The following is a 27,180-nucleotide window of genomic DNA, read 5'->3' as shown; positions in this document are numbered from 1 at the left end:
TTAATGACATTTTGTTTTATATATATATATTGGCGTAAGATTAGAAATGAGGTCTGAATAAACTTTGAACGTTGAACGTCCTTGCAGAAATGACAGGCGAACCACAAATGAAAGTCGTCTTAAATGAATAGGCTATGCATAAAACAAAGTGCACATGGCTACTGCAGCAGCACCAACTACAACTGAAAAGCGCAATCAACTAAAAACTGAACGTGAAGAATGGAGCGTGATGACAAGGTTAATCGAGTAACTGGATGTAATTGTGCATTCCCAATTCTTTGATTTCTTTCCTACCTAAGCCTCTATAAAAACACTTTTAATGGGTCACTTGACTTCATTGTCCCCGCAAAAAAAGATCCCTTTATTCCAAAAGGGCCCCTCTTGGACTTACAAAAAACATATGGTCCTTTTCTTCCCTGCTCAACCTCTTTTCATGCACCTCCTTCAGAACTGCAGAGCGGGGAGAAATCTGACTCCTCTTCGGAGCTGCAGTGTGAAAACACGGACTCTTATTTTGAAAGGAATCCTGGGGCAGATGGACAGAGGAGGGGCAGTTTCCTGAGAGTTATTTACTTTGAGCCAGATGATTAGTTCTCTGGGAAGGATGGACTGTAACATTGAATCAATTACAGGTTGCTGTTGCAGAGGCGCATTTGTGTGAGCGGCCGTGCAGCAGGACGGAGGAGCGCAGCACAAGGAAGAGGATTAGGCTACTACTGCTTTACAACTGAGGACCCTTGGGCTGATTAGAGCATTTTACCAAGAGCTTGGCCATTCATTTTGGCTGTTCTTTTATCAAAGGGAACAACCAAAAGGGATTAAAAAGGTATTGTATGTTTAAATTAGTTTAATTAGTTTCTTTTGTATTTTCTTTCATACAAAGTTTCCCTCAGACGTTCAAAAACATTTGAACCTCTGAGCATAATTGCACTTATTCAGGATTAGACTAATTAAAGATGTTCTTTTATTTCTTTTTTTAACAATTGTATTTTTTTTAATTAATTAGTTTTCTCTATCTCTGAGACGACCAGTAAAAAGAAAAGAAATATATATATATATATATATATATATATATATATACATACATATATATATATATATATATATATATATATATATATATATATATATATATATATATATAATTTGGCACTATATCAACTCCCTAAATTGTTTTACTTTTAAATGATACGGGGATTTTAATATTTTTTCCATCAACGCTCACAATGGACACGTCAAACACTCGTTTTCATCTCAGAAAAAAAAGAAATGGATTTTTTTTTTTCAACTTTGATTCTTGACACTTTTGCATCGAGCAGGATTATAGAGTTTTTTTCCCAAATGAATCGCATTATCACCAGTAAAGTCAGTGCCTGGTTGTGCTGGATCTCAGTTGGAGCCGCAGGCGCGCAGCTGGGGGTGTCTCAGCCCGTGGAGAGGCGCAGTACTGGCATCTAATGGCAAACACATTTCGGACTAGATTTGGAGACTTGTTTGCCCATCAAAATTTTAATAGGATGCCCATAACCATACTGGAATACCATTCGTTGGATTATTCTGCGGAATGGAGATTTGTTTATCGCGGAGAGATGGAGTCAAAGCACGATTGAGGAGTTTAGAAAACTTCTTTGCCGCCTTCTCCGCTGAAGTCCGAGTCGATGATGAATCTGCATGAATGGGGAACTTCTCTCACATCTGGATTAACTTAATGCAATTTAGGTACTATTTACCAAGGATCAAGGAGACCGTGTTGCTTTGCTTTGACTAAAATAAGGCGGAAACTGGATGAAATGAAAGAAAAATATATATTTTTCTTGTCTTTTTCTCTGCAGCGACTACAACTGTACTCAGCAATTTTACCTCGACAGGCGATCTTTAGACCGCTTTCTTTTATTCCCATGGAAATCGCTTTTTACGCGTAAAGTAACTGGGTGTTGGAGGGCAACCCTCGCTCAGCTGTTGCCCAAAAGTGTCAAGCGCAGCGGATCGGTTGTGTTTGGCAGTCAATTGCGCATCTGTGTGTGGGCGCCTGGCGATGGGGGTGCGAGGAGAAAAGTGCGGGCCCAAATTTGCGCTCCAGTAACCGCTGGACAGATGAGCGGTACCAAAAGCGCACCCGTCTGCCATTCCACAATTGTTTCCCACGGCAATCCAATGGAATCCCAAATTGCAGCACAGAAAAGGGTCGACTAATTACAGTCTTACTCAACACCCCCGGATTCACCAAGGATAATTAGCTTGAGAGAGCTGACATGAGCAAACGGCAGAGCTTCAGTCTTCTCTGGGCTGTAAAAAGAGTTTTTTCCTTCACTTTGAAGTAGACCTTGAAGTAGACTACTTATCTTACAAAATAACTGGACATAAATTCATCAGTTAATTACCTTGATTTTAATTATTGATTTTTGTTTTTATTATTTTATTATTATTATTATTATTATTATTATTATTATTATTATTATTATGTTTTAAATGTTTTTATTTTTTGAAGAGGACTAAATTAAATAATTGGTGCATTTCTTCAGGATAACTGAGTTTTAACAGAGCTGACCACTTCAAATTAAGTGGCATTGACTGTCTGTTGAAGCGCTGATGGAACCCAGGGGTCCGAGAATCAGACAGACAGAGATAAAACGCGCGCGGAATGTCTGATTAGAAGCCTTTAACAAGCCCTTAAACCAGTGACGAGAGTTTTGAAATCAAAATTCAAAATCAAATCTAATTTACGCACTGTAGTCTCAAAGGTCAGAAAAGATTGAATACCAATTTTAATTCAGCTGACCAAATTTAATTTAACAAATTAATTTATACAGCGAAAACAAGTAGATTTGAAATAAAGGAAACAGTTAAACCCACACATTGCCCGCACACAGGCCTAGATATATTACTATTATTGAGTAGTCAACAGATAGGCGCAGTAATCTTTATAGGCCTACTCATTTGTATCCATGTGAGCTGTTGTTCTATTTTATATTTTTTTCTGTATACGTATGTTTCAGGATTTAAAATGTCACAGCTGTACGAATGTAGCAAGAAAATACCATGTTTTCTACATGTGGCACATTAAAAACTCGTATCCGTTAATTGTTCTCGCTGCGGTCGTCTCTTCGTGAAAATGTGTACTGTGTCTCCACCTGGTGGTCAAGCAAAGCCGAAGCGAATTATCCAAGCGCTGCGCCGACAGAGTCTGGCGTCAGTATACTGACTGAACCGCGTCCAGACTCTTTAAAGACCTTTTATGTCTTGGCACTGAACCTTTCCAAAACTTTCTGCTTCCGACTATTCAATGGTCTCCCCAGGCTACCTGAGCTATTGTTGAATAGAGGTTCATCTTTTATACTGGATTAACCACATGCGATCAATAGCTATACGGTATAACTCAGAACTGACACAGAAATTGGCTGTTTTACATGTTTGGCTTTTTTTCTTTGTCATTTTCATTTTCTGTCTATTTGTAAAAATCGATGTTCATATTTTCCTCCCCTTTCAGCTGAGCAAGATCTAAGTGACCATGGGGTTCCAGGAGACACATCTCGTTTTGGGGATTGTCTTGCTAGGGGTATTTTCAGGTATGTGGAAGTTAAAAATCGAGGAAAATGTATATACGTATGTACCACTGTAATTTAAAGGTATAAGTTATAATTAATCAAATACATAAAATATTTCCCTGCAGATGTTTCAAAACCTTGGCCGGTAATTAATTCAGATCAAAAGGAATTTATTCTCTCACCTCATTCTGAGTTCACCATCACTTGCTCCGGAGAGAGGAAAGTGACATGGGTCGACCCTTTACCACCCAACAGTGTAGTGCAGTCCGGATTTAATCACAGTACTTTGGTGATCACTGATGCTGAGGCTTCTAACACAGGATTCTACACCTGTTTTTATGAGGATCAACCTGAAAAAGACACTGATATCTACATTTTTGTTCCAGGTACATTATTGTTCAGGACTACTAAATATATACAAAATAATTAGTACATTTTGCATTTGTAAAACGGACTCCCACCTCTTGTTCCACAGATCCCGAGGTTCCATTCGTGTCTGAACCTGCTATTGAGACAGATGAGATAGGCACAACTATCCCCTGCCGCGCTACAAACCCACATTCTCAAGTGATTCTCAGAAACCTGCAGAGTGGGGAAGAAGTTTCTGTGCTTTACGAACACAAAATCGGCTTTTTCGGTGTATTATTACCAGGTCACTATGTTTGCGAGACGAGTGTGAATGGCAAAGCAGTGCAGAGCATCGTTTATAATGTGACAAATGACACGGGTAAGTAACGCAACACAAATAATTAAACATTTAGAGGGTTTTATTAAAATTTCAAACAGTATAATGGATTGTTTTTGATTTTGACAAAGAAAAGTGAAACATTAGGTCATAGCTCTGACATTACATGATGTATACCAAGGGAGATGATAAATTCTTGTTACTGAAGAGTGATGACATTTTGAGTTGGGGTGGGCTGCAGGTGTGAGATCTGATGCACACTTGCTCCATATTGGATCATCATACTCTGCAAGTTACTCATGAGAAGAACATTTATAGCCTTTTGAAGGCACAGTTTAAACATTAAGCAGTGATTGGGTGTATCTGCATTGGTTTTTTTTGGAGTCCTTGCATGAAGCAACTGGCCCTGATTTCACTCTCACATGTTTTTATTTTAAGTAGAAGACTAGTAAGCAAAATGAGTTTAATTGCAGCATCGTTCATGTTTTATGCATTATTATTTTTTATTTTTTTTGTGATCAAATTTTTTATTTATTTTTATACATACAACATCACAAAACAAAAACAACAACAACAGACATCATCTATATGTTTTATGCATGATTTGTGTTGAACTAGATGTCAAAGATGATGATGATGAAGAGAAGAGCTTCAACATTAAGCTGAGTGCCAGTATGGAGGATGTGAAAGAGGGGGATGCTGTCAGTCTGACCTGTGAGACGCCTCCTGGGAAGGCTTTCCACCAGCAGTGGCTGCATCCCCAAAAACAGGCAAGACCCTCATCTGTTTTCTCTTTCGCTCTTTCCTCTCTGTTTTGTACTTAACTAATATAAACAAAACTAATTTTGTGGAACCTCCATAACTGAAGACTTCTGGTGTGATGCAGAGGCATATTCTGGGGCAGTATTCTCTCGTTCTTTATATAGTTGGTTGGAGGGAAATGTAAAAATGTACAAAAGTTAAGGTAGAAACCTCAAAGGAAAGGAGTGAGACTAATTTACCATGTACTTTGACCTATGACCCGAATGTCCTGTGAGTGTTGAAGACAGATGTGCGTTTCTCGCCTCTGTGAGCCCTCTGTGGTCTTGTGAATCCACATGTTTGGGATTCACAAGACCGCAAAGGTCTGCGTGTACTAACATGTTTAATGAAGGGTTTTTCCAAAATAAAAGTTGCATGATAATAGTTTTAGTTCATATTTTTTGTGAAAAATATATTAGTAAGTCAATTTGTTTGTTTGTTTGTTAGGTAGTTTTAGTTGATTTAGTTGATCTTTGTGTTTGGTCGATGGTTAGTTAGGTAGATAGTTAGCTGATTGTAAGATTGATGAATAATGAGTTTCAAATCGAAAGATATTAGTAAGTCAGTCTGTTGGTTATTGGGTAGTTAGTTTTAGTTGATGTAATAGCGGTGTTTAGGTAGATAGATAGATAGTTAGCTGATGTAGTTTTGTATGGTTGATTAACAATGAGTTTCAAATCAAAAGATGTTATTAAGTCAGTTAGTTGGTTAGTAAGGTAGTTAGTTTTAGTTGATGTAATTTTGCTGTTAGGTTGATAGTTGGCTGATGTAGTTTTTGTATGGTTTAACAAATCAAAATCATATATATATATTTTTTGTGCATTTGTTAATATGAATTCGGAATCAAAAGATGCTAGTTAGTTTGTTAGTTGGTTGGTTAGTTAGTTATAGTTTTTGTGTATTTGACAATGTGTTTATTTGGTTGTGGAAAAAAAATCATGCCAGTTAGTTTTTATGTGTTTGATGGAAAGATCTGCTTATATTTCAGTGAGTCTGAATGTAGCTCACCATCCTTTTTTTTTTTAATGAGTCTGTCAGAAGCATTATTTTTTAAGAGTCCTCGGTTTTTGAAAGCAGAGTGTAATTGTGTAGATACGCTCCAAGTCCTTGTCTGGACCAGAGCCATTCTGGGTTCTGCTGGGGTTGTTTGTGATGAGTACGACCCTTTAAAAGACTTGTGTAGAGATGATTTATCTCCAGCAGGCTGAAATATGGACATAGACTTGTTTTAGACACTAAAGTACATCTTTGCATTGAAAAGTGGAGTTAATGAAATAAAATGTAAAAAAGAAAGAAAAATAGAAAAGAAAGAAAATAAAAATTGCAATTGATCGCTGTCATGCTGTCATCATTCCACATGTGTATCCACAATAAACACAATGTGTGTAATACTGCTCTTTATTTTTCTCTCCTCATTATTACACTATTCAGGCCAGAGATGCTGTTCCAATGAAGTTAACTTTCCCAGACAAGGTTCAGTACATCCTCAACATCCCAAAAGCCTCTGTGGCAGACACTGGACTCTATGAGTGTGCAGTTATCAACCAATTCACTGGACAAGCCAAGTCTCTCACTCTGGGAATCACAGTCCACGGTGTGCACTTCTTTCTCACTTGACTCTACACACCTCTGCTTTCACCATTAAAACCAGTAAACGGAGATGGGCTGAACAGATGTGGTGTAGACAATCAATCAATGTTCTTTCTTTCTTTCTTTCTTTCTTTCTTTCTTCTAACCTTTAGAGAGCTCTTTTGTGGAAATAATATCTAATGGCATTGGGCCAGTGGAGGTTGTGTCGCTTCTGGAGGAAAAAGAGTTCACTATTTACATTGATGCTGACCCTGAGCCAAAGGTCAGGTGGTTTAAAGATGACCTTCAGCTGGATGACAGCTACATCTCCACCAAGACCACTCATCTGGAAGGCCTCAGGTAGAATTTCACAAACCTGTTCATAAAATAGACATAGAAATGTCATATTTCATAAAACAATATCAGTCTTTCTGTTAAAAAATAGTAATGATTTATCTTTAAAAAACTCTATTAATGATCATATTTCTATGAAATACAGTGGATCATAATGTGCTGATATATTTCTTCAATAAGATATTACAAACATTTTACTTAAATACCAAAATACTGTAAAGTATATTAAATAAATGAATAAGCTGTAAAATAATTTTTAATACTTAACATAAATAGATAAATACTGTAAAGTATTTTTTTAATTTTTAAAAAAAGCAATGAAATAAATGTTATAACAAAAATATTTTTAATATTTAAAAACCTAAATAAATAAAAACTGTAAAATGTAATGAAAAATATTTATTTAGGTCAATTTTAATTTTTAAATATTCATTTAACTCTCTCTCTCTCTCTCTCTCTCTCTCTCTCTCTCTCTCTCTCTCTCTCTATATATATATATATATATATATATATCTATATATATATATATATATATATATATATATATATATTATGTGGAAATTGACCTAGATTGACCTAGATTCATAATTGCTGTAAAAAATATTATTGTATTGTGTTCATAAAGTACATCTATCATGAAATAAGCACTGTTAGTTCATGCTAGTTAATGTATTAACCACTGTTAACTATCTAAACCTTATTATAACTGTCACCAATTTTATACCACTGAAATAATTGTAATGTTCATGTCTTTTTCTTATAAAGGTATAAGAATATTCTGGTTCTCCGTCACCCCATAGAGGAGGACAGTGGCATGTATGAGATTGTTGCATCCACTGGTTCCAGGACTTCAAGATTTTCATTCAAACTGCTTGTTGAAGGTATAATTATATCAAACAGCTAAATGTATGAAGTGCCCGCGATGATTCAGAAACCCAAATTTAAAGCTGCAATTGAAATTTTACTTGTTCATGTCTTGATCAGCCAGGTACCCAGAGCTGCCACAGTCAGTGCTGGCTCCAGTCATGTGGCCCCAGAGGGACAGCATGGAGGTGTCTCTCCACTCCACTTTCCGACTCACATGTCGAGGTCAGACCGAGCTCTTCTGGTACAGCCCTGTTTATTTCCATGATCAGTTCGACACTGAAAAAAAAGGACTCTTCATCTCCACTGTGACTGTTGGCAATGCGACGGCCGCCCATACAGGAAAATACATCTGTTATCATGACTCAAGCAACAACACTGAGGAGACCTCCATTTATATTTATGTGCCAGGTACTGATTTTTTTTTTTTTTACACAAGCCAGATTGACACAGTAACATTGTTTGAAAAAAAATAATATACTATATAGTTGGTATAAAGCCCTTTGTATTTGGCAAACTGATATTGAATTTCTTTCCAAAAACATACACAGATCCAGAAACGCCATTTGTACCATCCTTGATCCCTTTCGAAAACCATGTGCTGACGAGCCATGATGAAATGGAGATTCCCTGCCGTGTGACGGACCCCAGTGCCAGAGTCTCTCTGATTCACATTGAGACCAATCAGGTTCTACCCAGTATCTATGACAGCAAGAGAGGATTCATTGGCCTCTTTAGCGCTGGGACATATGTCTGCAGGGCCCTCACTAACGGACAGACGCAGGACAGCATAGAGTACATCGTTCACGGCTGGACAGGTGAGAATGAATTTGATTGTGTGAATGGCAGGTGACAATGAAGAAATTACTACTTTACTTCATTTTACAGTTAAAAAAATAAACATATTCTTAAACGAAATATGCTTAAAACAAGATTGATTTACTTGAGAAGCAAAATTGAATAAAAAAAAAAAAAACATTTTATTTTTCTATTTTTAAAGCTTATGGTAAGGGTTAAAAAAAGCATTTGTCATTGCGACAGAAAAAGAAACTTAATTCGGGAAATAAATTCACTAAGTAAAATTATTTAGTCACTGTGTTTAAAATATAAGAAAAAAAAATATATATATATATATATATATTACTTGAATAAACATGGCAAGGCTGATTAAATGTAGTTAACTCACTTGTATAGCATTCTACCTGTAATTTCTGTTTTAACTGTAAAATTTAAAAAAAGTCTACATTTTCACGGACTTTTACATTAACTGTTCCCTCCTGGTGAAATGACCTGTCCAAATCAATTTGAGAAGTAAACACATATTTTCCATCTTTATTTGACCCTCTAAGTCTAGCACTCTCTATTCTAATTATATTTTATTGACTTATATTTGTTGACTTGATCCTGCTACGTGTACTGCATTAGGCTAACCAAGACTTGTCATATCACTTGCATATTTTTGCTCTTTTGTCGGTTTTGTTTGCTCCTATTGTCATCATTTGTAAGTCGCCTTGGATAAAAGTGTCTGCTAAATGACTAAACTCATTAAATTAAAAATATATATACATATTATTGTAAGTATTATATATTATGTATTTTATTGTTGTGTTGTTATTTCATATGCCTACTGTAATATGTGTGATGTGTTAGTCTTGTAAGGACATGTTACATATGTAATTGTTTCTTACTGTGTTTTGTGAAAGAATGAATAATTCCCCTGCCATGCATTAAACCACCTTGACATGCATTCATTATATTGTCTCTCAGGAGGGTCTGATGTGCAAGTTGAGCTGCGAGCAGAGAAGAAATCTCTGCTGGTGGGTGAGACCATCACTGTTGACTGTGTAGCCAGAAACAGTGAGATACTGGAGGACCACTGGAAATACCCTGGGAAACTGGTGAGACAGAAACAGAATAAAAAAACACATTTACATCACATTCCATCAAAATCAATATAAAACAAATTCAAAAAATAAATATATTTTAAATGTATTTATATTCTCTCTCTGTCGTTCTCTCTTAGGCGGGTCGAGGAGTAAAGACCGTAAAGGAGAATAAGCGAGATCTTGAGATCCATTATACTCTGACAGTGACTAATGCCTCATCAAAAGACAGCGGCGTCTATGCTTGCTCCATCACTGATGTTAAGAGCAATGAAAGCCAAACCAAACAGCTCACTATTACAGTCTATGGTACAGTGATCACATGCACTCACACAGATACACATGATTTTCAATGCATATGGCAAATTCACACATGATTACATTCTCACAGTGATTCAGTTGCAGTCCTAATCTGCCCTTTTGTTTATTGTGTGCAGATCAAGAGTTTGTGCACATAAATCCAATGATTGGTCCGGTGGAGACTACTAGGCTGGACGAGGTGCGAGAGTTCAGGGTGGACATACATTCTTTCCCTGCCCCCAAAGTTACATGGTTAAAGGATGGATCGGTCCTGGGAGATGTTGCTGCAGAGATCACCACTAGCCTCCTAAAAATCAATGAGACCAGGTGACTAAAAAAACTCTGCTTTCACATATTCAGTATTTTTCAAATATCACATTTTATATTTTTGCTTAAATAGAAAACAAATTGGATCACATCAATATCTCTTTTAAAAGTGTTGTGTTAAAGCTGTTGTTTTGTTTGTTCAGTTACCAAGGCGTGTTGACCCTGATCAGGGCTAAAGCAGAGGACAGTGGGAACTATACCATCAGGGCAGAAACAGGCAGCCAGACTGCCAGCAACAGTTTCTACCTTCAGGTTAAAGGTGGGACCTTTTCTTTTTTTCTGTAGCTGCAGGTTGTTTTTGTCACACCTTTGTTTACCTACATTTGCATGTGTTTGCTTTTGCCTCTGCTTCATGTTTGTTTATCTCAGTGCACCTCTATATCTTTCTTAACCACTCTTTACATATATTTGTTTATGTTTTTCTTGTTGTCAACTGGAGGATCTTTGTCAAGCAATGTGTAGCTACATGTGCTTACAGTATAAGTGTTGGTTTTCCTATGTACTGTATTTGTCCTAACCAGGTGTGTGGATAATACTGAAAATAATTACACCAAGTTAAAGTGTACTGTTTCAAATAGGTAGTTTTCAGTACTTATATATGTTTTAAAAAATTGACTGATAATATCAAGATTTTTTTTTTTTTTTTTTTTTTTTTTTTTTTTTATGAAACACAATTGAAGGCTCAAAAATAAAGGTTCTAGGATACATACGGTATTAAATTATAACTTCTGTCATAAAACCTGTTTTATAAAGCATCAAACAAACCAATAATGTTTTAAATCATTTTGAAACAAAAGTGTGTGTATGAAGTCATAGCCTCATTTTTACATTATATTTGTTTGTGTTGCACCATATTGATTCAAATGAAAAAACTAATAAATTATTTGTGGTATAAATATATATATATATATATATATATATATATATATATATATATATATATATATATATATATATATATATATATATATATATATTTATTTATTTATATTTTTTTGTAAAGAAAACATTCATGAAAAATATAAAAATATTTATTTTTCAAATATTTAGGAAGTATCTTTCTGCTGCATAGGCTATAAAATAAACTACTGGTCAAAAAGTTTTGGGTCAGTGAAATGATTTCAAAGATGAAAGATACTCATTAAGGCTGCAGTTATTTCATCAAAATACAGTGAACCACTGTGAAATATTATTACAATAAAAAAAGTATTTTATAATTAAAAAATGCAATTTATTACTGTGATGGCAAAAGCTGAATGTTCAGCCTCCATTACTCCAGTCTTCAGTGTCACATGATCCTTCAGAAATGATTCTAATATACTCAAGAAATGTTTCTTATTATTATCTATGTTGAAAATTTACTGTCAATATAGATCAATGTAATGCATCCTTGCTGAAGAAAAAAATGGGTAGGGCCAGTGAAAGCATAGTTTCTCTTCTTACAGTTCCCCCTGTGATTGTGGACCTGATGGATATCCACCACGGCTCTGCTGCAGGTCAGGAAGTGGTGTGTACTGCTGGTGGCTCCCCCGCCCCTGATGTGGACTTTTATATCTGTAAAAACATTAAACAGTAAGCATTCTTCTTTTTTGTTTCATTCTGCTACCCTCAAGGTATTGTCTCTATATTTCTGTCTTCCTTTATTCAGTCCTCATTTTTCACCCTTTCCTTCTATAAAAGCAGTCCAAAGTAGATGACATAGTCCCATCCCTAGAGATTAAAGTCAAGTCACCATAATGACATCACGCTGAGCTCACTTTTCCTTCTTTCACCAGCTGTGCCAACGATTCCTCCCAGTGGATGCCACTTCCGATCAACTCTACGGACATCACAGTGAAACTGCAAATGGATGTGGACAACAACATTGAGAATCACATCATCTTCAACCATCTTGAGAGCACAATTGCTGTGCGCTGTCTGGCCAGGAATGACATGGGCGCTGTTTCACGAGAGATTAAACTTGTGTCAAATGGTAAGAGGCCTGTGTTTGTCTCATTAGAGATTTCTTTTTTAATTTTAGGAGTTGATTTTATTGACCAGCCCAGTGATTTAAAGTGCTGTGAATCTCTTTAGTGTCACTGTTTGTCTTGGGTATACAAAGTAAACAAAGTTTCAAGCTGATTTGAAACTAATTTGAATCACAGGTGTACAGTTTATTTAGGGATGAATTGCTGGCAGTAGATCTGCACTGAGGCTAGGTTTTGTTTGTTAAGGTTTCAGTCATTGTAAGGAAACAACTCTGTATTTATGTGTCTGTGTGTGATTGTCTGTTCATCATGGTTCTTTAAATTCAGCAAACGCTACTTTAGTAGTCTTTACATCTGTTAGCCTCATTTTGTAAACCATTCCCGTCTTGTCAGGCTCCCCACGTCTTTTTCCTGTGATAGATTCCTCAGGTGGACCATCCATGGTCCTCAGAAACAAATCCATATGTGTTTACACTAGTTACTGTTGGCAGGGGTTTTGCTTCACTGAGTTACTGTTTAAATAAATTGCTCATGCTGGGCACCTTGATTAATACAGCATACGAGTGCGATGCAGTTCAAAATATTTATACTAATATGATGACATTATTAGGTATGTAAATTAAGCTGTAGCTCATTAAGAAAAGTTTTGTTTTGGCAGTTGTCAGAGTTTAGTTTTGTACCATATCTTTCCATATCTCCACCCTCCTCTTCCTCATTGCTGCTGCTGCTGCTGGTGTGTTCAGGTCCACACTCGGAGCTCACTGTGGCTGCTGCTGTTCTGGTGCTGCTGGTCATTGTCATCATCTCACTCATTGTGCTGGTCATTATCTGGAAACAGGTACTCACTCACTCACTCACTCACTCATCCACTCACTCACTCACTCACTCACTCACTCACTCACTCACTCACTCACTCATCCACTCACTCATCTACTCACTCACTCATTCACTCATATACATTAACTCAGTTTCTCCCATTCACTCACTCATTTACATTGACTCATTCATTCACTCACTCATATATTTAGCAATTTACTCATTCTCTTGCCCATTTACTCATACTAACTCATTGACTCAATGACTCACTCACTCCTCACTCAATCACTCATTGGCATTTACTTGTTAACTCACCCATTCAACCATTTCCTCACCCATTTACTCACTCACATTTACTCACTAACTTGCGCACCCATTTAAACGATTCTTCATTTATCCATACTTATCAGTAAGATTTTTCTAATAACTGAATACTTTTATTCAACAAGGACTCATTAAATTGATCAAAGGTGACAGTTAAGACATTTATAATGTGAAAAAAATTATTTTCCAAATAAATGTTCTTTTCTTTCAAACGTTCTTTTAACAAAAATATTTTTCCCCAAAATATGAAGCTGTTTTCAATATTGATAATAATAAGAAATGTTTTTTGAGCACCAAATGATTTCTGAGGGATCATGTGACACTGAAGACTGGAGAAATGGCTGCTGAAAATTCAGCTTTGCTATCACAGAAATAATTAAAATTTTGAAATATATTACAAATAGAATAAGAAAACAGTTATCTGAGATACTGTTTTTACAGTATTTTTGATCAAATAAATACAGCATTGGTAAGCATAAGACTTGTTTTAAAAACATTACAGATCTTATCAAACTTTTGCAAAATTTCAGATTTACTTATTGACTTATTCACCCTTTAACTCAGTCCCTTTCATTCATTCATTCATTCATTCATTCACTTATTCACTCAGTTACTCGCCAATTTAGTCATCACTCACTCACTCACTCACTCAACCACTAACTCACTTACTCACCCACTCTCTTAACTACTCGGTCATTCACTTACTCGCACACATTCACAGATCACCAAAAGCACTTGTTCACATTCAGCCTTGTAGTCACTCATACACATTTGAGGCATAGATAGACATGATGCATTAGCACAGTCATGTTAGCATCTGTGAGGGCTGAAATGAGACTGTCAGTTATGTCATCTGTCATATTGCTTGTGAGTGAATGACACTTCTCCCCTCTCAGCCTGAGTATGGAACAGCCTGACCGTCCTCCAGTATCCGAAAGCTCTGTTATGAACCACATGAGAATTATTCTCTCATTGTACACCTCTTTACAGAAACCACGATATGAGATCAGATGGCGTGTGATTGAATCGGTCAGTCCGGACGGTCACGAGTACATCTATGTCGACCCCATGCAGCTTCCATATGACTCCCGCTGGGAGTTCCCTCGGGATTCACTTGTACTGGGTGAGTCAAATTTATAATGAATCAGTCAACCATGATCCTGTTCTGTGGATTCACTGTGGTTCAACCATCTTTAAGTGACACTTTGTTGTGGTTATGTACTTGATGGGATTGTGGTCGTCTTGTTAGCCCGTCCTAATATGACATCATCACAATCTACTGTGCAGATCTTATTTAGGAGCTTTTTTTGGTGACTGTACAGACTGATTGAGGTCTTTGACTCAAACATGCAAAATGATCTTTTACTAACAGGAAACCACTGTGGTGATACTGAAAGTTACAGGAAGCGATTTGAGTTTACATGCTTTTTTAGACTAGGTTATATTTCAGTGGCATCCTCTGGCTATGCAAATGAGTTCAAGTTTGTGTCTATGTGTGTGTGTGTGTGTTGCAGGTCGTGTCCTGGGCTCAGGAGCATTTGGGAAAGTGGTGGAAGGCACTGCTTATGGACTTAGCCGTTCTCAGCCTGTGATGAAAGTGGCAGTGAAAATGCTTAAACGTGAGTTAACTGAAGTTTAACTAGTAGTTGCCTGTATGAAATGCATGGTAGCTGAGGTTCGTTTGATTGTTCAAATGTTTTTCACACTAAGAATATGTTTTTTTTAAGAACTGCTCACTGAAAAGTTCTTTGAGGGACCAAAATGGTTCTTCTTTGGAATCTATTTGAAAACCCCCTTATGGAAGTGTTATTTTTAGGCAGCGGCTATTTACACTAAGTGTAAATAGCAATTAGATGCTATTTACACTACGTGAAAATAGCATATTTTCTTAGCGATAGATGCTATTTACACTAAGTGCAAATAGCAGCATTTTTTAGTGATATGCTATTTACACTAAGTTCAAATAGCTATATATTATATTTACACTATGTTAAAATAGCAGGATTTTCTGCTATTTATACTACTTATTGCAAATAGTGCCAATTATCTGCACCTCAGTATTGTAGTAGATTATAAAACAGTATGCAATAATGACTTATTGAGTGTACATTTTAATTCAAATTATTAAATGGATGCCACCTTATTGGGACAATAAAGCCCTCCCTACACCTACCCTAACCCTACCCAATCAACAATTTCAACTTTTTGATTTCCTTCATTTCCATTGAAAATAAGTGCTTTTCTGATGTGATTTGAAATTTGAAAAGGTAGAAGACAGTTTTGCCAAAAGGCGGATTCGAACCCGTGTCGATCGCGTCAAAATGAGTATGACACACATTTGACCATCTGCGCCCCTGTTTTTATACAGTCTATGTCTGCGCCACTGGAGCTGACGACTGTTGACTGTCTTTTGTATGTATGGGCGGATCGATCCTCACATAAAAATATTGATTCTAAAGTGCATTTTTTTTAACCATTCATTTTATTTTTTATCAAGAAATTCAGAGCATAAAATAAGTTTCTAAGTGGAAAAATAGACTATATTAGCGGATAATTGTGTTGGATAGAACCATTTCTCCTGCTCATCGGAACCAAGCGGCAACCTTCCGGTCTCTATCGGGAAATCAGCACGGAAGTGACTTAAACTGTATTTCGTCAACTGGCCGCTAGAGGCTGGCTGCAAAAGGGAATCAATACCATAGACTCCCCATGTTAAAATGCCCAAATTTATAGCAGAAATAAACATGTTTACAGCCTGGTTCAAAAAATTATTTTGGTCTATATAGCTAATTTTGCCCTTCATGACAACTGTGAGGGGTGGTGAATTTTTTTATAACTCATCCGTTTAAATTATATTAAGCCTTAAAGTTCTGCATAATTAAGGGCGTGGCCACTTGAGTGGCAGGTGGATTGCCGCTGCTGTCACCCCCTTCGAGCTAGGTGGGCGTGGTTTCAGCAACCAGCTCCTGCCTCTTTTCCCATTTTCGATGAATTGCAGTTTTAGTCACTTCCATGTTGGTTTCACGAGAAAGACCGGAAGGTTGCCGCTCGGTCCAAATAGGGCTGAGTTTCCAAAAGCATCAGAAGCATCCGTAGATCTTAAGAAACCATTGCCACATTATTACATTACATTAGCCTACATAACATTGTTATATATCAAATTAATTCTGAAAAATGCATCATGGTTTCCACACAAATATGAAGCAGCAATAATAATAAATGTTTCTTGAGCAACAAATGATATTAGAATTATTTCTTAAGGATCATGTGACACTGAAGACTGGAGTAATGATGCTGAAAATTCAGCTTTGATCACAGATGCATTTTAAATTACATTTTAAAATATATTAAAATAGATTTTTTTTATTGTTATGTTTCACAATATTGCTGCTTTTTCTGTGTTTTTTTTTCTTCTCTCAAATAAGTACAGCCTTGTATTGTACCAATATCCTCCCTTTTAGGGGTATAGTTGCACCTTTGAGGTTACTGCCCCAGTAAAGGGCTAAAATACAATTATACTATATTTTATTTCTGACAGTGTAAACAAAAAAGGCCTATGAAATGTTAAAAACATGGCTTTAAAATGTAATATTAAGTGAGTATAACTACTGATTATATTCTTTTAATAATTTAAAAGATCAGTTTAGTTAAGAGGTATCGATATCGACAATACTGGGCTTGAAAATATCGGGATCTGATCGAAAATAAAATAAGAGGTATCGCCCATCCCTAGTCTTTTGTAATGTTGACTAGCCGAATCATACATTAGTGGGCTGAGTTAGTGTTCATAGCCTCTGCCAACAAGGCAGGCTATTTGCACTTAGTGTAAATAGACACTCCGTTATTGTTAAAAGTGTATTTAAGTGGTTAATATGATTGCTTTCTCAGCGACAGCACGCTCCAGTGAGAAACAGGCTTTGATGTCAGAGCTGAAAATTATGACCCACCTGGGCCCTCACCTAAACATTGTCAACCTCCTGGGAGCGTGCACTAAATCAGGTAAAAATGCACAAACACACAGATAACAAACACAAACACTTGGTCTCTAGGGTGGTGTCTACTTTCTTCATGGGTGTTTATAGTGTGGCATTTTTACAGGCAGAGTTAAGTGCAATGTAGAACTTTAACCTCCTGCTTTTAGACATTTTACAAGTCCCTGATAAGATTAGACCAGTTTTATTAACACTGCTCTCACTCTTTCTCTTTTTGTCCCTCAGGACCAATCTACATTATCACAGAGTATTGTTTCTATGGAGACCTGGTGAATTACCTGCATAAGAACAGAGATGGGTTTCTCAGCCGCCACACAGAAAAGGGCAAGAAAGAGCTAGACATCTTTGGCATCAACCCAGCTGATGAGAGTAGCAGGAGGTCAGCCAACATGTACACCCACACACAAAATTCAGAATTTATTAAAATGAGTGAATCATACAAATGCAATTTTAGGTCAAAATATGATGTTAGGAAATGTTTATCTTGCTCTTCAATCTGATTTAAGATTAATATTGTCAGGATTTCAGTCTAGTTGGGTAAGTGACGTGATTTATGAGAGGAGAGACACAACAGACAAGTCAAGAGGTAGAGAGTGAACTTCCTACAAAGGTTGCCTTTTCATAAAGGCACCTATCTTTATTTCATTTAACTACTTTTAATATTTTTAGTATTAGTTACCAATAACAAAACTACTATAAGAAGGATATATGCAGGGCATCCCTAAAATTTAGCTAAAATCACATACACTATATTGCCAAAAGTATTGGGACACTCCCTTCTGTAGAACAGAAAAAAGCACTTCCAAAACTGTGGCAACAAAGATGGAAACATAATTCATGTATTTAAAAATTGTATTTCCATCTCTGTTGGAACAGTTTTTGAAGTGTCTAAAATGACTGTACCCATATTTATAAGTCACTGGTGTTTGGTGATGAGGTCTGCATTTAAAGTCACACCAGAGGTGTTCAGCTTGGCTTTCTGCAGACAAGTCAAGTTCTTCCACACTGACTGAATCAATCATTTCTTTTTGAACCTTGCCTTATACACAGATGCACTGTCATAATAGAAAAGGGTCATGTTCAAACTGTTGCTATAAAATTAGAAGCACACAGTGTCCTAGAATATCATTATATTCTTAAACATTACGATTTGTACTAAATTTACTAAAGTAGTCAAACCTGTTCATTAGAAGGGGTATCCCAATACTATTTGCAATGAAGTGTATTTTAGGAAGCAGCATAATTAAGTTACTGGATAGGTTATAAAACAAAACCAACTTTTGTCACTTTTCAGAGAATACTCAGGTGGTTACTATGTAGTAAGCCACATTAAGATGACTGGTGATCTAATCTCTTTACTTTCACTTACACATCAGATCTTTCTGATGACATACTCTAAAACAATTTAATGATTCATAAGCATGACTGATAGTAAAGAGAGTGTTTTAATTTGGCTAGAGTGACCTTACACAGCATTACTTTCTCCCTGACTTACTATTTCTGTATTTATGTGTGTGCAGCTACGTCATCCTGTCTTTTGAAGGGAAGGGTGATTATATGGACATGAAGCAGGCAGACACCATGCAGTACGTCCCCATGCTGGAAATGGGTGAAGCCTCAAAATACTCCCCCATCCAGAGATCAGACTATGACCATCCTCCCTCTCAAAGACAGTTCAATGGTGAGAGAACTCTATTAAATAGATAACTACCCAAAAATGACAATTCATTCATCATTTACTCATCCTCATGTCATTACAAACCAGCATGACCTTCATTCTTTTGTGTAACACAAAAGCAGATATTCCAAAGAATGTGCTGGTTGCTCTTTTCCTTCCAGTTACAATGAAGCACTGAAGTTTTCAAGCCTTAAAAATTTATGCAAAAGCATTATAAAAGTATACTTAAGACTGGCCTGCATACTGTATTGCAAGCCATACGACAGCTTTGTACGAGGAACAGATTTTACAGAATTAGTTTGATCAAGTGATTGATTGAAATGATCTGATTCTAAAGAATGATTCATTCCCAAATCATGAACTCTTGTCAAGCAGAGGAAAGAATGTCAAGATTTGAAATTCAAAAGCTCTAGTTCATTATAATTGCACTGAAAAGAGCATGAAAAACAATTTTCTCTTCATGGTTAATGGAAAAAGAAAAGTCAAATGGGTTTGGAATGAAATGAAGGTTAGGAAATGATGACAGAATTTTTTATTTTGGGGAGAACTATCCTTAAATCACATCTCCACCTCATTCCTTTTCCTGTTTTCTCATTCTTTATCCTCCTGATTTTTTCCCTTCGGCACTTTATTTTTTGGTCTGTCCCTTGCTTGCTGGACATACTCAGGTCGGTTTGGCATGCTGTGGTCTGGTTTGGCTTGACTGGTGGTTATAGGACACACACACACACACACACACACACACACACACACACACACACACCCACTGATGTTTAGCTAGTGATAGCAGAGTTCCACCCATGTCACTGCAGTCTGTGCACCCTACAATTACAGAGGGTAATTGTAGCACAAACGTCTTAATGCATACATCTGCCTGCCATTCCTCAGACTTTACACACACACACACAAAATCATTTTCAGCATTCAGTGCTAATTCAGAATGTTTCTGTGTGAACAACAGAGGATGAAGTTGAGAACCTTCTCTCAGATGACACCAATGAAGGCCTGACGACAGTGGACCTCCTCAGTTTCACCTATCAGGTGGCTCGAGGGATGGAGTTCTTGGCCTCTAAGAACGTAAGTTAAATCCTGTTTGTGCAGGAAAACTGCCTCCGTTGGTTTTGTCCATAAACATTTGCATAAACCACTTTTGATCTCACTTATATATACAGCTCTGCAGTTTAGACATAACACTGAGACATAACATTAAAGTGATTCTGAAAGTCTTTGCGGAGGAGGTGATCTGATGGCAGGTTACTATATTTGAGAAAATGGTTGCCTGTATGTGCTGTGGCTATATGGTTCAAATTCATAGGATTGAAGGTTATAGCAGAACCTCCTTGGTAAACTAAAGCCTCTCAGGACAGAGGCCAAACTTTGGGAATTATGTTATCATTTCATGTTATGTTATAGTAAGTATTAATTAGACTTCTTGTGTTTAAAATTTGGTAACAGGGGGTTTACTAAATCTCAAAAGTGGACTTCCAGACCACCCTTGAAGAAAGTCAAGGGTGGGATTGAGCTGAGGAAAGGCTGTGATTCCCAACCAGGGTGTGCTTAAGCAGATTCTACAAGGTTAATAATAAAATAATATAAATGAGATAAAACAGATTTATTAAACTACTTGTAATTAAAAAAAAAGAAAAGAAAAGAAATAAAAGAAAAATGTATTGTGTGTGCCATTTTTAAATATTTGTGTATATACGTGGTTTACTAAGTGGTTTACAATGTCTTAATATTAATGATAATACAAAGTGAAATACATGATGTACAGTATAAAAATTTAAAATGAACATTTGTTTTGATTATGCATTTATTATGGAGTATTTGAGTTTTTTGTTGGGGTTATAAGGTTACATGCCGAAAAAAAAGGCTTGAAAAGACTGGGTTGGACTACATGGGGAGGAGAGACATAGAAAAGATAAATAAATATGTTTTACCACTTCAGATATCCAGAGATATCTCAAATAAATAATCTTTCTATATAATTCAGCCCACTAAAACCGAACTGAATGTCTCTGTAACACATGCTCACTCGTTTAGTTCTCTCTGTGTCTTTTTCTCTCTATTTCTCACAGTGTGTACACAGAGACTTGGCTGCACGTAATGTCCTGCTGTCTCAAGGCAAGATAGTGAAGATCTGTGACTTTGGACTGGCCAGAGACATCATGCACGATAACAACTATGTCTCCAAAGGAAGTGTGAGTGCTTGTCTTAGTCCTAATGTGCTGTTCTTGATTATTCGTCTTAGATTATGGAAATTTTCAGTGTTTTAACATAACCTTCTTTGGAAAGAAGAGCTGGAACTTTCATCCTCTAATACTTTTAGGTTTTTTTTTCTCTTCTCTCTTACACACAGACTTTCCTTCCAGTAAAATGGATGGCCCCTGAGAGTATCTTTGATAACTTGTACACTACACTTAGTGACGTCTGGTCTTATGGCATCTTATTATGGGAGATCTTTTCTCTTGGTATGTTTCTTGTCACCATGGATTTGTTTAGAAATTATTTCCAAACTTTCCAACACATTTTATTTATTCCATATTTTAGTTACCAAAAATACCATGTATTTCTGTTGTTTCTATAGGAGGGACTCCTTATCCAGGTATGGTTGTGGATTCCAGCTTCTACAACAAGATCAAGAGTGGATACCGAATGGCAAAACCCGAGCACTCTTCCAGTGATGTGTACGTTTCATCTCAAAGTCTGCGTGACTGTGTTGCTGTGCTTGGCTTTAATTGGTGCGGATGTCTAAACAGTGTGTTATTGTTTGTCTATGTGCAGCTATGAGCTTATGATGAAGTGTTGGAACAGTGAACCAGAGAAGAGACCATCTTTCCACAGCCTGAGTGATACAGTGGCCTCTCTCCTGCCCTCAGGATATAAGAGGGTAAGGCTCTTAAAGATATGAAGTTGGCAAATGTGCACTACAATTTTTACAAAAACTAAGTTTAAAAAATCTTATGTAATAATTAATTTGTTCCATGGTATAATAAAATTACAACCATTTACATAAACTATTTAAATTTATCTTACTAAAATATTTGTGCTATACTTAAATAAAAAGTATTTTAATATAATTTATTTTATATAAAAATAGTTTTAGTTTTGAAAAAAATACAAACTTGCACAAATTATAAAAAACTCTGAACCTATAAATCTCCACTACAGTGTAGACAAAAACTAATTTTAAAAATATCTGATAAATTATAGTAATTATTTCCTTCCAGGATAGACAGGATCTGACTGACTGATATTTAAAAAATAATAATAATAATAATTTAGGGACAAATACATCTTAAATAGATGAAACTATACTGAAATCCAATTTACATTTAGAATAGTCAAATGAACAAAATGAATTATACTCAACTAAACTGAAATTGAAAACTATAATAGAAAATGAAACATTTTCTAATCTATAATAAAATATCCTGCCATGCCTTAATAAATGGCCCAGATAAAAGTATGGTGGAAATGGCTTCCCACTTCCTGTAGCTTAAATGCAGTGTGTCAATCTGGGCTTTGAGGCCTCAGCTACGTGTATGTCATAATTGCCAACATAGCCAGACCGCTAACAGAGATTAGCACAGCAGCGCTCCAGCTGGCTAACGCCCCAGCAAGGCAAAACCTCACAGTGCTAATGACCAGGAGCATACGGTTAGCATCCACCAGCTAGCCATAATTGCTCTATTAAACAGACACCACACGTGGTACTTCAAAACTCTGCTTTCCGGAGTCACATGGCCCAGGGAATAACTAGCTCCTGTTATAGCACCTTGGGCAGGGGTGTGGTGGGAAATGCGGTTCGCAAATGGGCCAGTAAGCCCTCAAGTAACCACAGAACGCTCTCAGAAATGGGGCAGAGCTTCAGGTTGAGCAGTGTTTATGGTGGTGTTGAAGTGCTATTTACAACTGCCAGAAATGATTCAATTTCTCCCTCATTTCCTTCAGTACAATGTTAACTTAGAACAGTGAATTGCAAGCTTAATTTGACATTTACGTTTCATTAACAGGTACTATCTTTTTCACGTAAAGCATATTCATAAACTCTTTTATCTATTTTCGGTTTGTTATATTGCTAGTGCACATGCTGTAATACTGAACTTATATTTTAATTATATTATTTTTTTGTATTAAATATTAATGACATTATTGGATATTATTTATTTATAACTTTTTATATTGTATTTATATTTCTCTTGGTGTGCAGTGCTACGAACGCGTGAATCGTGACTTCCTGAAGAGTGATCACCCCGCTGTGACTCGGGTGCAGTGCATTGACAATGATGATGCGTACATGGGTGTGCTCTACAAGAACCAGGGCAAAATGAAGGACCGCGAGAGCGGCTTTGATGAACAGAGACTCAGCTCTGACAGCGGCTACATCATTCCTCTGCCGGACCTCGACCCGCTGTCAAATGAAGACTACAGCAAGAGGAACCGCCACAGGTAGCCCACCAAATACATCACATTCTCAATCTGATGTGTTAGGACGATGATTCAAGGGGATTTTGGACATATACAATATTATTTAAACGTCTGGGGTTAGTAAATTTATATTATTTTTCTAGGAAATATTTCTGTATTCACTTTTTTCAAACACATTACAAAATCTTACAGACTCCATATATATATATATATATATATATATATATATAATAAGTAATGTGTTTGAAAGTCTCTCAAAAAACAGTAAATACAGAAATATTGTGAAATATTATTACAATTAAAATAGCTGTTGCTTTTTTTTTCTTTTTTTTAACAAGTTCATACTTAAAAGTCATGCAGGGAGTCTTTGAAATACTGAATTGTCTTTTTCTCTGTAGCTCTCAGACGTCGGAGGAAAGTGCGATAGAGACAGGCTCTAGCAGCTCCATGACGAAGCGTGAGGGAGAGACCTTGGAGGACATCACCTTGTTTGACGAGATGTGCTTGGACTCAGGAGACCTGGTGGAGGACAGTTTCCTGTGAGCAAAGAAAAGAGAGAGAGACAAACATTCCTCTGATTCATTCCAAGTTCACAGATCTCCCACCCTTCTGCCATATTTTCCTCACCTCACTTTCTTGGAGCCTTCAGAAAAAAAAAAAAACTTTGGTGCGTGAATGTCATTGATGTTTTTGGATTAGACATCACCCTCTACAGGTCTGGAGGAATGAGCAGTGGACCACATGACTCCATGAGCGCTCTTGATGGGCCTCAGTGAGTGTTTAAGTGACTCTAATGGAGCTAAGACCAATGAGGAGGGGAAGTGGAGGACATATTTGTTTTGTATATCATTTCTGTATGTTTGTATTGTGTTTGAGTGGATTATATGAACTTTATTTTGACGGGCATTCCGATCAGCAATATAAGCATGTCATTTATAATCATATCAATGACCTGAGTGGTTTCACAACTGCTGCATATTAAATGAATCCATCTGAGCTACAAAAACCACTATAGACATTTAAAAACCAGTACAACTAGGTCAACATGGCCTCTGTTTTGGATCAGGCCCATTTTATTCACCTCACTCTCACAATTTTACAGGATCTAGTCCACCAAATAAACAGCACAGGTTTAATGTAACTGATCATATATTGTCAATATCTCAGTAAGTGTGGCAGTTTGAAATTTATTTTTGTACTGGATAGTTTTGTTTTGTTTTTTTGATAGTATGGATATATTATTTGTGAATACTGGGTTGGGTAGGGAGAAATTATGTAGTCCTAAATGAAGAAAATGGCAACTGTGTTTTGACCTGTGAGTCACATTTTCACATTTTTTGTGACTTCAACCTTTATAAGATGCTGATATGACTATTTAAAACATCTTTATGTCTGGCCAAAGTTTTTACTGAACTATTATGAGGCATTACTGATATTCAAAGCTATGCTTTTGTAAAAGACGATTCAAATGTAATGACTTGTTTCATGAAGTTTCACACTGTTTTCAAAGTTTATACACCAGTCTAGTAATGAGGAAGGACTTTGCGGTTCAATTACTTGCTCATGTTTGAAAGTCTGTACCTTTTTCTGTTTCCTCAGATTCTGCTCCAAGTTTTACCTTCCTGTGCATTAGATTTTAGATGTGAGCATTAAACCAAATAAGATAATGGAGATAATCATGCCCTGACAGACGTGGTAATTTGCTGCTTGTGAAATTTTTGTGACCTCCCTAAAGCAAAGCAATTGAACATCACAGTGTAGATTTACACATAGCCAAATTCTGTAGTCTTAAAGCATCTTAGAGACACGTCATTTAGATTCTTACTTTGATGTTATACATCACTGTTCATTGTAAATGTGTATCATTGTATATCAGGACTTCAGCTTATCACTGCCTGCCCCCCGTCTTCACCCTCTACTGTGGTCTGTTTCATGGGCACGTCGAGAGGAGATGTAAACTGTTGCACTTTTTTAAAACTCTTCTTTTTAAAAATGTTATTCTAGCATTTCTTTGTTCTGCTTTGTGTGTATGTGTGTAGATGTTCAGAATTTGTCTGTGCAGAAAAAAAGAAGGTAAATGTTTTCTAAAGAGACAGTAGAGTGAATGTTCTTGTGCAGGAAGAGGGGAAACAAAGGAGAGGTATGAAGTATATTCTATGGTACAATATGTGTAATTCTAGGTAGTTATTCCCTTTAACAGATGTTATTCTTTTGCTATAATATGCATTATGACCATGTACATTGAAAAGATTTATATTTCAATAAATGAGATTTAATGAACTCTGTAGTTGATTAATTGATTGATTTTTAATTTTTAAATTATGTATTTATTTATTTATTTATTTTTAGATATTGCTCTGATAATAGATAAGTGACTCAGGAGCAGGGGCGTGTCTAAAGGGGTGGCACGTGGTGGGACTGGCCCCCCACGAAATATGCTTGGCCCCTTTAATGTATGTTGAAAGCTCATTAGAATTTGTGCTTAGTTGTGTTAAGAAGCACCGCTTAAAGTAGAAATCATTATGTTACGTTTCTTCCTGTTGTTTCAAAGAGTAAAGGCACAATCAGTTTCCCAAAGAGTCTGCAGTAACATGGTAAACTGTAAAATATGGGGTTTTAGTAAGACATGGATGAGTATGTTCGATTGTTTGGTAGCCAGTACAAAAACCGCAGAATACAGCTTTTCTAAGACAGAACACATACATAGTCTGTTTGGACAATAAAAGAAGTTGAGAACAATTATTGTCTGTTCCATGGTTTTTATTTATAAAAAGAGAGATGCGTTGTCCAGGCACTTGTGCAGTGCCATTTTTATGTCATCCCACATGAATTTTCCCATGGGCCCCACCGACTGGATCTTGGTCCCATAAATAATATTTGGTGAATTACATCACATAAACAAAATTCCAATATCAGAAATATTGCTATAGCACAATAAAACCACACCGGCATATGCATTCAGTCAAGACTTATCTTAATTAAATAATGCCTGTCAGCTAAATATGTCATTTTATCCTACAGTATTTATTAAATGTTGTCTTTGTTGATCAAAACAACCAACAGGAAGGCTGGTATTTTTGTAAAACCTTTCTTTTTCTTCTTCTTTTTTGCTGTTCAATACATTTTTTGCTTTTCATAATTATGTATATTTTATTTTTTCTTTACAATCACGATGAAAAAATAAGATTAAAGAAAATTATATAAAAAAAAGATATTTAAAACAATTAGACGTTTAGAAGATCACTACACAGACATTGACTGTAAATCCACCATGATGCAAATTATGCAAGCGGTATAAGTCAAATATTAAGTTCAAATGTCAAGTGTTCTACTAAAGAATGATGTTGTAGTAAGACCATATGACCACTAGAGTGCGCAATGACATCACCTGTAAGTGTGTATGCGCGTGCGTGAGCGTGTCAGCGCGCATTTTTCTCTGTCCTTTGCGTGGTTTGTTTAAATGTTGTTACAGCTGGAATTCTAGTGGCGCCGCCTTGGCCTTACCTTGTGATACCAAAGTTAAACATTGAGTGAGTTTCTGGTTTTACAACAACAGGATATGCAAATAAGTGGATTAAGATAAAGAACGTGAGAGGGTGTATGATAGATGCGAGATGGGTTCTGTGAAACGGTGTTTATTTAAA

The 27,180-nt window shown here is 36.3% G+C and overlaps 1 protein-coding gene across 1 annotated transcript; it reads left to right on the top strand.

Annotated features, from left to right (window-relative positions):
- Positions 1 to 592: 592 nt before the first annotated feature.
- LOC109113014 (platelet-derived growth factor receptor alpha) lies at positions 593 to 25,816 on the top strand. Its single transcript, XM_042746211.1, has 29 exons — positions 593 to 826; positions 3,488 to 3,566; positions 3,671 to 3,931; positions 4,021 to 4,272; positions 4,849 to 5,000; positions 6,463 to 6,625; positions 6,774 to 6,960; positions 7,720 to 7,835; positions 7,939 to 8,229; positions 8,370 to 8,636; positions 9,586 to 9,716; positions 9,842 to 10,010; positions 10,139 to 10,328; positions 10,472 to 10,587; positions 11,774 to 11,900; positions 12,104 to 12,300; positions 13,039 to 13,133; positions 14,426 to 14,558; positions 14,950 to 15,054; positions 17,324 to 17,434; positions 17,653 to 17,806; positions 18,948 to 19,108; positions 20,067 to 20,182; positions 21,184 to 21,306; positions 21,465 to 21,576; positions 21,693 to 21,792; positions 21,890 to 21,995; positions 23,319 to 23,557; positions 23,935 to 25,816. Exons 2-29 carry the CDS (start codon positions 3,509 to 3,511, stop codon positions 24,077 to 24,079), a joined length of 4,377 nt encoding a protein of 1,458 aa, XP_042602145.1. The 5' UTR covers positions 593 to 826; positions 3,488 to 3,508; the 3' UTR covers positions 24,080 to 25,816.
- The last annotated feature ends 1,364 nt before the right edge of the window (positions 25,817 to 27,180 follow it).

The sequence above is a fragment of the Cyprinus carpio genome, chromosome B20 (genome assembly GCF_018340385.1).
Source record: "Cyprinus carpio isolate SPL01 chromosome B20, ASM1834038v1, whole genome shotgun sequence".
Lineage (NCBI taxonomy): Eukaryota > Metazoa > Chordata > Actinopteri > Cypriniformes > Cyprinidae > Cyprinus > Cyprinus carpio.
This window is presented reverse-complemented; position numbering and strand designations above follow the sequence as displayed.